The sequence below is a fragment of the Trematomus bernacchii genome, unplaced genomic scaffold (assembly GCF_902827165.1).
Source record: "Trematomus bernacchii unplaced genomic scaffold, fTreBer1.1, whole genome shotgun sequence".
Taxonomy (NCBI): Eukaryota; Metazoa; Chordata; class Actinopteri; order Perciformes; family Nototheniidae; genus Trematomus; species Trematomus bernacchii.
The window spans coordinates 1,775,333-1,788,788 of NW_022988097.1; the positions used below are offsets into that span (position 1 = coordinate 1,775,333).

Below are 13,456 nucleotides of genomic sequence, written 5' to 3' on the forward strand. Positions count from 1 at the left end.
ATAAATAGTAAGCTAAATGGATATTTAATTATTGAAACATCTAGCTTCTGCCATTACAATTGTTGGTGATAGTCAAAATGCAAACATTGACATTGATAACTGTATGAACAAAATATTATAAAATGTTAACCACTGTATATAACCACCGTTATCTCGTAATTGTTAAATAATATATAATTTCAAATCATGTAAAAAAAACATGAATGTATTTGGAAACAAACCACACCTAATGTCACTTACATCAAAGGTTGCCCTCTTGTGGTTAAAATAAAATAGCTTTTTGTTTTGTCTGGCTCAAATGTCAACATGATGCATGTGAAACTATCTATCATAGAGTCCCTGATGATGGCTAATAACAATTCTCTTACAACCACATTTCATTCAGCAACAGGCAGGTGTTCTCTCCGAACAGCGCCCCCCCTCCCACAGGGATGCAGCCACCCTGACAGAGGACAGCAGGGAGCTGCTCCGGGCTCTGCGCCTCGCTGAGGGGAAGCCCCTCTGCTCCGAGGAGGACGAGGAGCGGGCCTCAGTTCCCCCCCGGCACTGTGACAGGCTGTGGGACTCTGAGGAGGAGGAGGAGCTAATGATGGAAGGGAGGAGGCGGAGGAGACAGACAGGGGCCGAGGCTACTCATGAGAGGAGGAGATTGAATAAGACAGATAACGGGTACAGGTTCATGTGTTCACATTATAATGCTCCCTGAGAGCAACAGGTGCTCAATATACTGACACATCAGCAGAACCATTCTAATATCTTATTTAAACACACAGCTGGACATGTTGTAATATACCTGTTATATATTGGTTTGCAGTGCAAACACTTTTACTTCAACTTCTATTGTTTCTATACAAATATTTTTGTATTCAAACTTTCATTAGGCATTTTACTTTAAAATTGTGTTTGTAATAATTATCTTATTTAGTTTTTAAATCTTTTTATTGCACTTTTATGAACTCAATAACTCATTTATATAAATACCTTTATTTTATTTATCTTATCCCTTTATTGTCTGTATTTATTTATTTCCTTTGACATTTGACTTTCCATTTTTATGTTTATATACATTTATTTTTAATTTTCTTCTAGATTTTTTACAATCTTTTATTAATTTTTTTCTTTCTAAAAAAGAGCAACAGTCAGGAGACACAATTGTCTGTGGGGATTAATAAATGATTCAGATCAAATAGATGAGCTGTTATGTGGCCTTCTCTTTCACTGTGTGTGTGTTTTCCCCAGGGAGAAGAGGGAGAATCCAGGCAGAGGTTCAAGGGTACTGACCAAAGATGAAGACCCTGAAATTGTCACCGGACTTATAATAGGTCAGAGGACATTCAGATTTTTCCTCCGTACCGTTAGTTTTTTAGGTCCTGGACTTAATGAAAATGTAAGAAATGATATGTTTGAACATGTGTCGTTACTTCTGAAAGGAAAGATATAATTGGGTGTTTGATTGACACAGAATTTGTACATTTGCTGTAAATAAGTGTTCTATATTTCCAGGAGCAGATAATACAGAAGAGGCCTTACGGAGGAGGAAGGAGCGCTACAGGCAGGAGCTGCAGGAGCAGATCGCTGAGCAGCACATGATCAAGAAGAGGTGTCCTCTCTCATTCTTCTCTGTACATGCACGATGTAACACCTGAAGAACAGACATATCGGTGTTCTAACAATAGAAAACGTTCTACTACTAGAAATGATCTTATGTTTGACCATATTTAAGATGCGGGTTGCTTCAATCCTGGCATCAGCTAATGTGTCGGTCAAAAAGAATGAGTCTTTTCCGTAGTGTAATGGAGGAGAGGACTACCACGTGTTCTCTTGTTGAACATCTCTGTGGATGAGTGTCATTAAATGCTTAGCTTGTAACTTGCAATGAAAATAACTGAATATGTTTGTCTTTGTTGCAGGGAGAAAGATTTTGGGCTGAAAGTCGCTGCAACCAGGGGAAATGATCCTGAGACACAGGTCAGTCGGGCCATTTAGATTGGCTCAAGAAGATTGAGTATACATTTTTAAATTCACTGACTTTTTGTACATTTTTGATGCCTGATTTATATAGAGATGTTTTAATTTAACAGACACAACATTGACATAAGATAGTAAAGAAATTAAAATGAGTGGGGGGGGGGGTTCATCATAGTGTGTTTAAGCATAAATAGGACAGACCACCTGTAAAGGTATTATGCCGGGCCAGGTGGGCTTTTTATAAACTGTTTATTAACAGGTCTAGCTCATAACGCCAGGACAGATGTCATCTCTAACTGAGAATAAATGATATGATGATCTTTCATGATAGATGACTGGAAAAGGGACATTTTCAAGCAAGGGTTTCCATATATGGCATTTGAATAAATTATTATAAATACATAACTAAGTGGGGATATCAAAAGGATTATTAATACATGCTGAATACGTTATATTTGTTTATCTTTAAATGTTGTCTCCATCCACAAACCAGCCGGACAGGATCAGACAGTTGGGGCTGGGCAGGAGGGGCTACCCAGGAGAGAGTGACAGCTCCCTCAGAGCGCTCCGTAACAATGTGAGGGTGGGGGTCAGAGAGAGGGAGACGCCTCCTCCCCCAGAGCTGCCCCACGTGGCCTTCCAGTCCCCCCGGCTGAAGTACAGCTCCACCCTCAGCCTGTCCCCCAACAGCCAGCCTGCCCCCCCCTCCTTCCCCAGAGCCTCGGACACCCCCAGGTAGCCCTCTCATTATACATCAAGATATAATGTTCAGGATTTTAGTCTCGGTTGATTTGATGACACATGTGGTCACTGTGGTAACAGCAAGTGCAGTTCCAACTAAATAAAAACAAGAAAGAAGCCAAAAGTGTTCAGCTCTAAGTTCAATATAACAACTGGCCATGTTTGATCTACCTAGCTTACTACTCCTTGCAGTTTATTTGACTGTACAGCACTTTGGTCTGGAGGTTTTAAAGTGCTTTATAAATAAAGCTGTATTGTTTAGAACTGATTTAACATAAAAAAATGCCATAAATGAACATGAGTGCATTTCCTGTGAGCTTTTCACAATAAAAGGAAACCTTAATTTCAACAATGTTTCCATTTGGCTTTAGGAGAGTGACTACTGAACAGTGAGGGGGACATTTGTTTAACGGATTCTCTTTTTAAAATGTGATATAAACGTCACAGTAGCATTAGCATTGTTGCATACATTTGATCTTAAAACATAAACAGATAATATATATTGCAGGCTTGTAAAATGTTCTGATGGATTTGTAAGGCAATTGTGTGTTTCCTGATCATCTTAAGGATTTAAAGAATTCATTCATGAATTGTTTTGTCAACTTGTTGCTGAGTCATTTTGAGTATAAAAGAACGTTCAACCTGATAGGATTTTGACCTAAATATATCATACTGTGTAGATTTGTATTAGATTAGATAATATAAAACACTGAAATCTTCAGATACAACCAGAAATATTAGATCTGCAGAGACCTTTAGATGAAACAACATCAGTGATTATATGATATTTACGTTGTGTCTCCAGAATCCCTCTGTTTCCTCCTCATCCTCCTTCAACTGTCAGTGAGGCGTTCAGGAGCCCGTACGGAGAGCCCCATCACTACTACGGCTCCAGAAACCTGCTGGAGCCCAACATGGCCGCCTACTGTAAGCTCCTCTGTGAGATGTGTTTCACACCTTTGGTACACAAAAGGTATTAGGCTATAAAAAGCTACATTTAGCATTTACTTCATTATGGTGATGTGTTTGATTTTTCCAGACGGTCACTTGTCTGTTCCCGGTGCCGGTCTCCCCGTGTCCTACTGGAACCTCCCACCAGGGGGAGCTCTGCCCAGCCAGCTAGGTCACCACAGCCCTCACAGCCAGCACAGTGGGAGCAGCTGCCCTGAGCCCCCAACACAGTAAATATCTCCTTCACTTCTCACTACTGTGGCCTGCAAGCAGGGTCAGAACGTGTATTAGCAGCCAACATCAAAGTGGCAATATTTGCTTTATGAACAAAAACACATGAAAGACATGTCAAATAACTTGCTCACGTTATATATGGGAAGTCCTATTCAGAAATGATCCTGTTCTTAAGTCAGAAACACAGGAAATAAATCATATTTACGGAGGCAAGTAAGAAAATAAATTGGATTTCCAGATTTATTTTCTTACTTGCCTCCGTAAATAAGATTATCATGTCTAACAGGACAAAAAAACATAATGGTGTTTTTTTCTTTTCCTCCCTTATGACAGGCCGAGGAATGAGTCTGCTGCTGGCTCACAGCTCAGAGTTTTCCCCTCAGACAGATCCAGATCCACCAGAGAGAGGATTCTGAGCTACAGGGAAGAATTGAAGAAACAGGTAGGTTTTATTTAGCGTTTTCAATATCTTTTTTCCTCTTAACTCGATGCTAGGACTGTTAGGGATGCACTGACGCAATCAGTAACAGGTGATCAAAGCGTTTTGAACTGATCTGTATCGTCTCTATTCAGCACAAACATAAGTTGATCCCTTGTTGTACGTCGGCCGTCAAACAAGTATTGTAAATGTAGAGTTTGTGGCAGGACGATGCTCAATAATCTTTCATATATATATATATATATATATATATAAAAACTCTGGAGGAGACAAAATGTTCCCTGAGACAGGGACAAGGCCACAAAGATTGACATTTAATTTTTTTAAATAACCCTCTAATTCTGGTAGAGAATACCTGTTATTGGTGTCTTTTGGAGCCACCCTACCCTTGCGACACTATGAGGTTAACTTATTTTTATTTCGTTGTCATTTTAACAACAAAAAACCATAAGGGAACGGCTACGACACAGAAACTTTATTAAATGTGATTTTGCTTCAGCACATCATTTCACCCAGCATGTTTATGCTTGAAACTTCAATTTGTGATTTTCTTCCAAATATACCCCAACAACGATTTGATCGGCAGGCTGAGACTTAAAGACTTGAAGTACAGCAAAACGTTGATGGTTGTTGATTTAATCTTAAATTATACATAGAACCAAAGAAGCACCTTTTTCAAATACCATATATAACCCTTTTCAGAGAATACTGGTCAAAATGGAGAAAACATGCATTTAGAAATGTAGCTTTTGAACATTGATATTCAGAGATGGTAAAGGATTTGTACTTTCATAATGTTGGATATTTTTAACACATCATATCAGCTTTTATAATGGAGTAAAATAACCACAATGGCTGTGTTACAGCATTGACATCATCACCTTGGCTTGGATCCTGTTTAGTTGGAAACAACATTGTAAGGGCGTATGAAATAAAGTATTAACCGGTAGCTTTTAACTTTCACTGCATCCTAGTCTGTGATATGTTGACAGGAAGCGCCTATGGAAGGGAACAGCGAGCTTTACAACCAGGTAAAATGAAACTGAGTTTAGACTCTGCAGTGTAAGTGTCCCCCATAGACAGTCATTAATGTGTACATAGAGTTAGCTGTATCAGTGTATCTCCTCCTGTTCAGCTGTTACCTACTGTCCCAGTCCCATGTTTCCTCTAGTAGCTTTTTTTACTAAAGATTAAGAAAATCCTCTACTACGCCTGTAAACTTTCATTTTTGTGCTACATTATAACTGCAGGCTCACACAAAAAGCTTTACACAAAGTACTTTGTTCGTTGGACTGATGTTTGAAATGTATTTTGTTGCTGTAATGTAATTACTCACTATGGTCACAGTACAAATATCTCTTTATTAGGACATCACAGAGTGAATTATTATGCTTCTACCAATACATAGGCCAAAGGACATCACATTTACGAGGTATGAGTTGTGAGAATACACATGTTGTTGTTTTTTCTAGAAGGAAAATGTCCTTTTGGATTTTAAGCTGACTAAAGACATAAGCCAAAAAGAAAATAACTGGTTTGAGATGTTTCCCGTGGCCCCCTCCTCTATAACAATCAGGAACTGTGGGGTCCCATGTTCTGTGCCTTGTGGGATACCTGCATCTGTTTAGTTGCACCTGAAATCTATATTTGACATTAAATTGAACTAAAATGAGCAAATGAAGTTGCTACTAATTATACCTCAAAATGTACCGATTGTTTAATTAAAGGTACGTTTGAATTAAAATGCGTGATATATTTGTTTTTATATGTATTGGTTTTGCACAGTTAGCATCATGATACACTTGTTGGAGAGTAACATGATTCACTAGAAAGCAACTTTAATCTCGGATATCATTTTTGTTATTATTAATTTAAACCCCCCCCCCCCCCCCTGCAATTGCGCTGTTACACCATTGTATGCCCATTGATCCCTGGTTCAGTAAAAAAACACTGTGCTCTAGATCCAGGAGCAGCAGGAGCAGAGGCGTGTGGAGATCGAGGAGAGGGAGCGGTACGAGGCCAAGCTGGAGGCCGACATGAAGAAGCACCAGCCCTGGGGCCGGGGGGGAGGAGGAGCCCCCCTCAGAGACTGCACAGGAAACCTCATCGGTGTGTCACAGCATACTGTCTGTATTAGACCAAACTGTGAAAGGTATTTCTTCCCGTTTCATCAAAACTCACATACTCTGTTCCCTCCCTCTCCCCTGGCCAGCTGACCTTAACCAGATGCACAAACTGAACGAGGAGGCCTACATGAACCCGGAGCAGTGGCAGAGGAGAGCCACGGCCCCCCGGGCAGAGCTGCCGGACCCCAGCGAGAGGGTCTCTGGTACTGTGGCAGAGCGCAGCAGCCATGACAGCAGTGACAGGCTCTCTGGTACGGTAACTGTCTTTCCTCCATACGTATTGGTACATTTACAGCCTGCACTACAACATGAAACATTTGAAACAGGGATATTTTAATCAAAATATAGTCACTGTAAAATAGCTGCTCTGCTGACTCATTTGCTCATTTTCAGTTTACAAAGAAAAATGTCAAGTTTGCTTTTGAAGTGAAAAGTTAACCCTAGCACCACAGCATGGCATCAATGGTTTCTGTTGTATCTTTTAATATACTGTCAAACCTTTACTTACCGTTGTGGATTGTAGTTTTGACAAATAAACGCAGGTCTCAAATTGATGCCGAATAACTTTTTTAATAAGGATGTACTACACATCTTTATATTTTAGATACTCAACAATTCAATAGTTCAGTTATTTGAGAAAACTATGAGCAACAACATTTATTTTATTCAGATTTACAGGCAAAAGGCTTAAAAGGTAGTGACTCCGCTTCCTCATATAAGCAGTCATTAATTCAGAACATGTGTTCCAATATCCAATTTATTTAGATTTCTTTGATCCTCCAGCGTCCACAGATCAAAAGAATAAATCAAAAAAAGGTTTAGAAAGATCAGAGGTTGTTGATATTGTTATGTGAAATCAAAGGCTCAATGTCTGCTAACTATTTATCAAACATTGTTGGGTTTGCTTGTTTTTGTTACTTTGCTTGATACCAAATTATTGTCCCCAGCTGTATTTGTTTGTTTTTCTTCCCTTTTTGAAATGCCAAAACGATCTTCCCTGACGGCCAGGTGCGTTTCAAGATAATAAATAGAGGTGTTGTGTCCGTATGCCAGGTGCCATTAATCCTCGGTTGCTGTAAAAACAATCCTTTTTTACTTTCTCTGAGCCAGATCAAAAGAGTGATTCATAACTGAACTGTTTTTTTTTTTTTTAAATACAAAAATAAACAGCAAGTTGTGCAATAGAAATGAAAGGCCTATTACTATCTATGGTTGAGTATAGTGATGGAAGCAAATAAAAGCCTGGACTTGTAAATACAGGTTTACAGCACTGATGTCCTCAGCAACTGCTTAGTGACAGCTTGATTTGATTTGGCTTCAAATCTTCATGTTTCTTTTTCTTGCAGGTTTCACCCCCGTCGCCACGCCTCAGTTTGCACGAGGCAGCGTGTTCTCCAACCAGCCCAGCCAGCAACAGCTCCACGAGCAGGACCAGTACAAAGCTTACCTCAAACAGCAGGCACACCTTCAACTCCTGCTCTCTCTGTCTGTAGAAATAAAGCTTGTGGCTTGTAGACAAAAGGAAACTAGAGTTGACCAGAACCAAACAGAAATAGGTTTATTTTGTGCCTTACTGGTCATTTGGTTCCGCCTATAAGTAAAGGTTGTTTTGGAGTTGGGTTGATGGATTTCTGTTGTAATGAATCTGCATTTGTTTCCAGATTGATGAGAAGATGCTGAAAAAGGCGGAGGAGAAGGAACAGATGAGGCTGGAGGAGGAGAAAGAGGAGAAGAGGCTGGCGGAGCAGAGAGCTCACATCCAGAGGGAGTACGACGAAGAGCAGGAGAGGAAGAAATGCAAGGAAATGGAGGTGAGGAGGGTTCACACTTATGTTCAATAACTGCTCTTGATTATTGAATATACAAGACTACAAGAAGATCTGATAACATATTTGCGCTTCATTAAAGGTTGCTTAAAATAAAAAAATGTTCTCTCTTATTGTCTCAGCAAAAGGCGAAGAATGAAGAGCTGACTCAGCTGGCTGAGCAGAGGAAGAATGACACGGAGAGGAAGAAGAAGGAAGCGGAGGAGAAGGAGAGGGAGGCGGTGAGGAGGCAGTACGAGAGGGAGAGGCAGGCCCGGGTGGACGAGGTGAGTTCACTGACACAGGGAAATATTGTAATTATTATTAAGATTTTGGAAAATAATTATCTCATTTTTTTCAATTGAATGACTTTGTTTGGTACAGGTCCTTGAATTTGGGATTTGGATATTTCTTTCATCTATATCAGGTATGGGCAACTTGGAGGCGTGTGGCGCAGTGGGTTAGTGTGTCGGTGTTCGGATCAGGGGGTCACAGGTTCAAACCCCACTGCAGTTAGCATGTTGTTGTGTCCCTGGGCAAGACACTTCACCCCAAATTGCTCCTCTGGGGATTGCCCACAGTATTGAGTATGTAAGTCGCTTTGGATAAAAGCGTCAAACAAGTAACATGTAATGTAATGTAATGTAGACCCTCCAGAAAAACGCGGGCTAAAATCCTTGATTATGCGGGCTAAAATCCTTGATTATGCGGGCTAAAATCCTTGATTATGCGATTAAACATGCGGGGTTTTTATGCGAAATATGCGGAGAAGTTGCGAAATATGCGGAAATATGCGAAAAGTTGCGAAATATGCGGGAGGCGGAAACAAGGTGATTCTTCTCCCACACCCTGTTACTAGGCTACTACTGAATGAAAGGAAGCCCTTTTAAAGAGTTCCTATGACACACACACACACACACACACACACACACACACACACACACACCTCCGCCTCATTCTGTTTTCATTTACCCGTTCGTTATCTGACCAGCTTCAATCTTGTATGTTCCAACACACAGTTGCACGGGGTGCAGAATAGTTTCCCCCCACTTTCGTGCAAGACATCTGCGTACTGCTTTGCCCGGTCTTTAGCAGAAATGTTCGTAGGCAAATGGGATGGATTCGATTTGTTCATCTTGGTCAGAGCCGTATAATAGTATAATTATAATAGTATATAATAATAATAGTATAATAGTAGGCTATATAATAATCTATATGGCGCTGATCTTGTTGCTTTTCTCTCTCGTGTGAGTTCCACACATTCACTCTACGGTGTTGTTTACCTGCGCGAGCTGATGACATCACTACTTCACGTTAACTTTTTTTTTCCTCAATTTTGTGTGGAAAAATGCGGGGATTATGCGACCTTTTAAGAAATATGCGGCCTTTTAAAAATATGCGCTATTTTGCTGATTATGCGGTAAATTATGCGATCGCATAATCGCGTTTTTCTGGAGGGTCTAGTAATGGATGGTGGTGGTGGCCACATCATTTATGAACTGGCCACCAGGGGGCCGCAGATTCACTTGGAACTCACACACACACACATTCCATGTATTGTATGTAATTATTAACAAATATACTAAGTCTGACATCTTCATTGACATTTTTCAATCTTTCAGGGAACATCCTCTAATAAGCTCACTAAACAAATATCAGTTCACAGAAATGTTATTTACAGTGGCAGCTGGTGGAAAATATTTTAGGTGGGGCTGTGGAAATGGTGATCAAACAATACTAGGGGGGTCCGGGGGGATGCTCCCCTGGTACATTTTTTTGAGAAAAGACCCCCTAAATTATGACTTCTGGTGATGTTAAAGGGGGGGGGGGGGGGGGGAGGACAATTTGAGGCTTAAAAATATGAGAAGACTGATCAATACCTCCATAACTTCAGTGTGGTTAGCTATGAATCTTCCAAAACTTCCAAACACCTTGTCCTGGACATAGTTTCTACAGCATAAACTGTGCTAACAAGCTGAGATTCCACAGATTCTAGAAATATAAGTATCATCACTGAGCGATCAGAACTCGCGACAGGGGAAGCAAATACAGACATCACACGACGTAGCTTTAGGTAGCAAAACACGGAGATATGCTCACCTTTTGCAGAATAACAATTCTGATCAAAAACGAGAAAAACGCAGCTGAAGGTTAATCCATAGGTTAATCCAATGTGTCTGTCACTTTGAAAAATGATTGATGATCCATAATTCCATTTTTATGTCAAAAACGGAGTTTTCATTAGCTGCTAATGGTAGCTTCCAGAGTGTATGACAGCTTCCTGTTTTGTGTCCTTGGATACGAGTCCAAACAACTCACAGACTGCACCGGGCGCTCACGTAGGAGCCCTGTGACCATCAGATTTGACGACGCTGATTGGCTGAAATTATGTTTCGGCGGCATAGTTTAAAGATAGCAACCGTTGGCTTCTGCTGCACTTGCTGCAGACGAGAGAGGGTAATGATACACGGGCAAGGCCAGGCAGGAAACATGTGACTTATCAGTAACTTTAGACATCGTAACACAATTTTAAACGAGATTTTATTGTAGATTATACATTTTACTGATACCAATTATATAATATTTACCTTGTTTATTAAAAATAAAAATAAAAATAAAAAATAAAAAATATATTTTTTAAATATATATATATTTTTATTTTTTTATTTTTAATGTGGGAAGAGGGGGGGCGGCGCCCCTAGCGCCCCTATGGGCCGGCCGCCACTGGTTATTTAATTTTTACAAGTGGCATGTTTGTATTGAACAGGTTATTTAACAGTGGAATAAAACTATTTTAAACTATTGGAAAGCACGGAAAATGTGTGTGCATTAAGATTAACCATTAAGATGACATAAACATGAAGTCATGAACACTAACCCAGACATTAGTTGTCTAACTTGAACCTAGCTAAGACACTTGTAGCCTGTCTCTGCATTCCCCTTATTCCACAATGAGGGGAATGTCAACACAGACACCTGTCAACCCGCACTCTGCTGTTCCTCAGCGCCGCTCCCCCTCCCTCCCGCTGAAATTATGAATGAAAAGTGTATAGTAATCATAGATAACACGGCAGGGTCCGTGACAGTTTGTTTTCATCTGATTTCAAATAAACAAAGTCTTGGTTTTTAGAATATTAAACTTGTTTCGCCAAATTCAGATGATAAATACAACTTTGAAGCTTGGAAAGGCATAATTACAAGCGGTAGCTTAACGTCACAGCAGGCATAACAACAGCCGGTGTTTCTTGTGAGTGTTTCCCCGGGAAACAAACACAATACACACAAACAGATTATTTTTGCGGTATTTGGCTGGCGAACTAAATCATGTACGCAGCTCGCGACGTAACTAGGAGTCTAGTTATGCGGCCCCCGGGCCACCATTTGCCCATCCCTGATCTATATTGCCCTTTCAATCAAATGGTTTTCCTCCTGTGGCGCCTATAAGTGGAGGCTGCTGTATAAAGAGATGATGACAAAATGGTAAAAGACAGTTGTACACAACAGAAGCCCCTGTGCACATTTTCTATTTCACTTTATATACATATTTATGTTTTATTTGATCCTTTATCTAACATTTTTACTTGAACCTTTTATCTTTATTTTAATGTTTTAATAATTTTAGTTTTTATTTATTTATTTTTATTCCCAATTTCCCCTGGGAAGTATTCTGATTATTGTTCACAAATGCTGTCATTAATAAACAATCTAAATGTCTGTTTACAACTATGAGTGTTATAAACAATGAATTACACACACATATATATATATATATATATATATATATAATTTTAATAAATGCTAAATAGGGGGATTCTAAGTAATTTATTTCACACTAATCTGAAACAGACTGTACAGTTTATTCCCCATTAATGCCATCTTTTAGCCGCTCTTAATATTTCCTATTTGTCTATCTGTGTGTCCTCAGGTCTACAGGGAGCCCTCCCCTCCAATCCCCGCCCTGCAGGGGAAACACGGACGACAACAGTACACCCCCAGACCCCCCACTGTGGACAGCCAGCAGTCCTCTGCCCCCCTGTCTGTGAGTCTCTCACACACTGAGCAAAGACTTGGTGTCTTGTGGAAAAGAGGATCTGTTTTCAGAAACCTTTCCTGGAGGTGTTTTCTCCCCCTTTTGGTATCTTTGTTTTTCATGTTTTCTCTGTGTTTCAGGAGCGCTCGTTGTCGGGCATGCAGTCCCCTCCTGTCCCCGCCCGACGCAATCAGCTCCGAGCCGCAGGTAAATAAATAACCATGAGCATTATTAATTATTATAAGGTCAAATGTTTGACGATAATTTGACACAAAACAATATTATTGACCCTTCAGGTACATATGACAAATAATGTACTTATGAGAATCAATGATTCATCCTTTATCTGTTACCTGTATCCTATAAATTATTGCTAATCCTTTTTTGGAATGTTATTTTATTTATATTGTATTTAATTTACACTGTAACTATATCATTCCTTTTGAAATGCATAGACTGTTAATATGCTTTTACAGGTAGCACAACTTGTTCCACTTCCTGGATCATTGCCTTAGTGTTTCACCTCTGTGATATTATCAACTAGTTCAACTTATTACTGAGAATTGGTGTTTTAGTGAAAACTGTTTCAAAAGCTGTGTGTGTGTGTGTGTGTGTGTGTGTGTGTGTGTGTGTGTGTGTGTGTGTGTGTGTGTGTGTGTGTGTGTGTGTGTGTGTGTGTGTGTGTGTGTGATGGTGTGTGTGTGTGTGTGTGTGTGTGTGTGTGTGTGTGTGTGTGTGTGTGTGTGTGTGTGTGTGTGTGTGTGTGTGTGTGTGTGTGTGTGTGTGTGTGTGTGTGTGTGTGGTGTTGTGTGTGTGTGTGTGTGTGTGTGTGTGTGTGTGTGTGTGTGTGTGTGTGTGTGTGTGTGTGTGTGTGTGTGTGTGTGTGTGTGTGTGTGTGTGTGTGTGTGTGTGTGTGTGTGTGTGTGTTCAGGTGACCAGAGGGAGGTGTACAGTGAGCTGTCAGCGCTACGCCGCCAGCTGCGCAGTGAGCAGAAGCGTCTGCAGGACCGTCTGCAGCACGGAGAGTGGGAGGAGCTAGAGTCTCCTCTGAGTGACAGGTCAGTGTCACACATAACTCACTCACTGATAGCTCACTCCACATATATATACTTGTAGTTGGTGATCAGTTGCTGTGATCAATTAGATAATTTAAATCACTTTT

The 13,456-nt window shown here is 40.3% G+C and overlaps 1 protein-coding gene across 6 annotated transcripts in view; it reads left to right on the top strand.

Moving 5' to 3' along the window:
• LOC117475244 (centrosome and spindle pole-associated protein 1-like) overlaps positions 1 to 13,456 on the top strand; it is a 35,605-nt gene that overhangs the window by 3,872 nt on the left and 18,277 nt on the right. For 3 of the 6 annotated variants that reach the window (XM_034121413.1, XM_034121414.1, XM_034121415.1), the window contains exons 5-21: positions 386 to 669; positions 1,240 to 1,322; positions 1,504 to 1,600; positions 1,908 to 1,968; positions 2,462 to 2,703; positions 3,515 to 3,636; positions 3,749 to 3,890; positions 4,228 to 4,336; positions 5,326 to 5,364; positions 6,295 to 6,442; positions 6,546 to 6,710; positions 7,806 to 7,918; positions 8,121 to 8,270; positions 8,408 to 8,551; positions 12,190 to 12,303; positions 12,435 to 12,501; positions 13,226 to 13,352. In XM_034121413.1, the coding sequence (XP_033977304.1) occupies positions 386 to 669; positions 1,240 to 1,322; positions 1,504 to 1,600; positions 1,908 to 1,968; positions 2,462 to 2,703; positions 3,515 to 3,636; positions 3,749 to 3,890; positions 4,228 to 4,336; positions 5,326 to 5,364; positions 6,295 to 6,442; positions 6,546 to 6,710; positions 7,806 to 7,918; positions 8,121 to 8,270; positions 8,408 to 8,551; positions 12,190 to 12,303; positions 12,435 to 12,501; positions 13,226 to 13,352 (2,207 nt within the window). The remainder of the gene's footprint in view (positions 1 to 385; positions 670 to 1,239; positions 1,323 to 1,503; positions 1,601 to 1,907; positions 1,969 to 2,461; positions 2,704 to 3,514; positions 3,637 to 3,748; positions 3,891 to 4,227; positions 4,337 to 5,325; positions 5,365 to 6,294; positions 6,443 to 6,545; positions 6,711 to 7,805; positions 7,919 to 8,120; positions 8,271 to 8,407; positions 8,552 to 12,189; positions 12,304 to 12,434; positions 12,502 to 13,225; positions 13,353 to 13,456) is intronic. The other 3 variants (XM_034121416.1, XM_034121417.1, XM_034121418.1) reach the window with 3 other exon arrangements.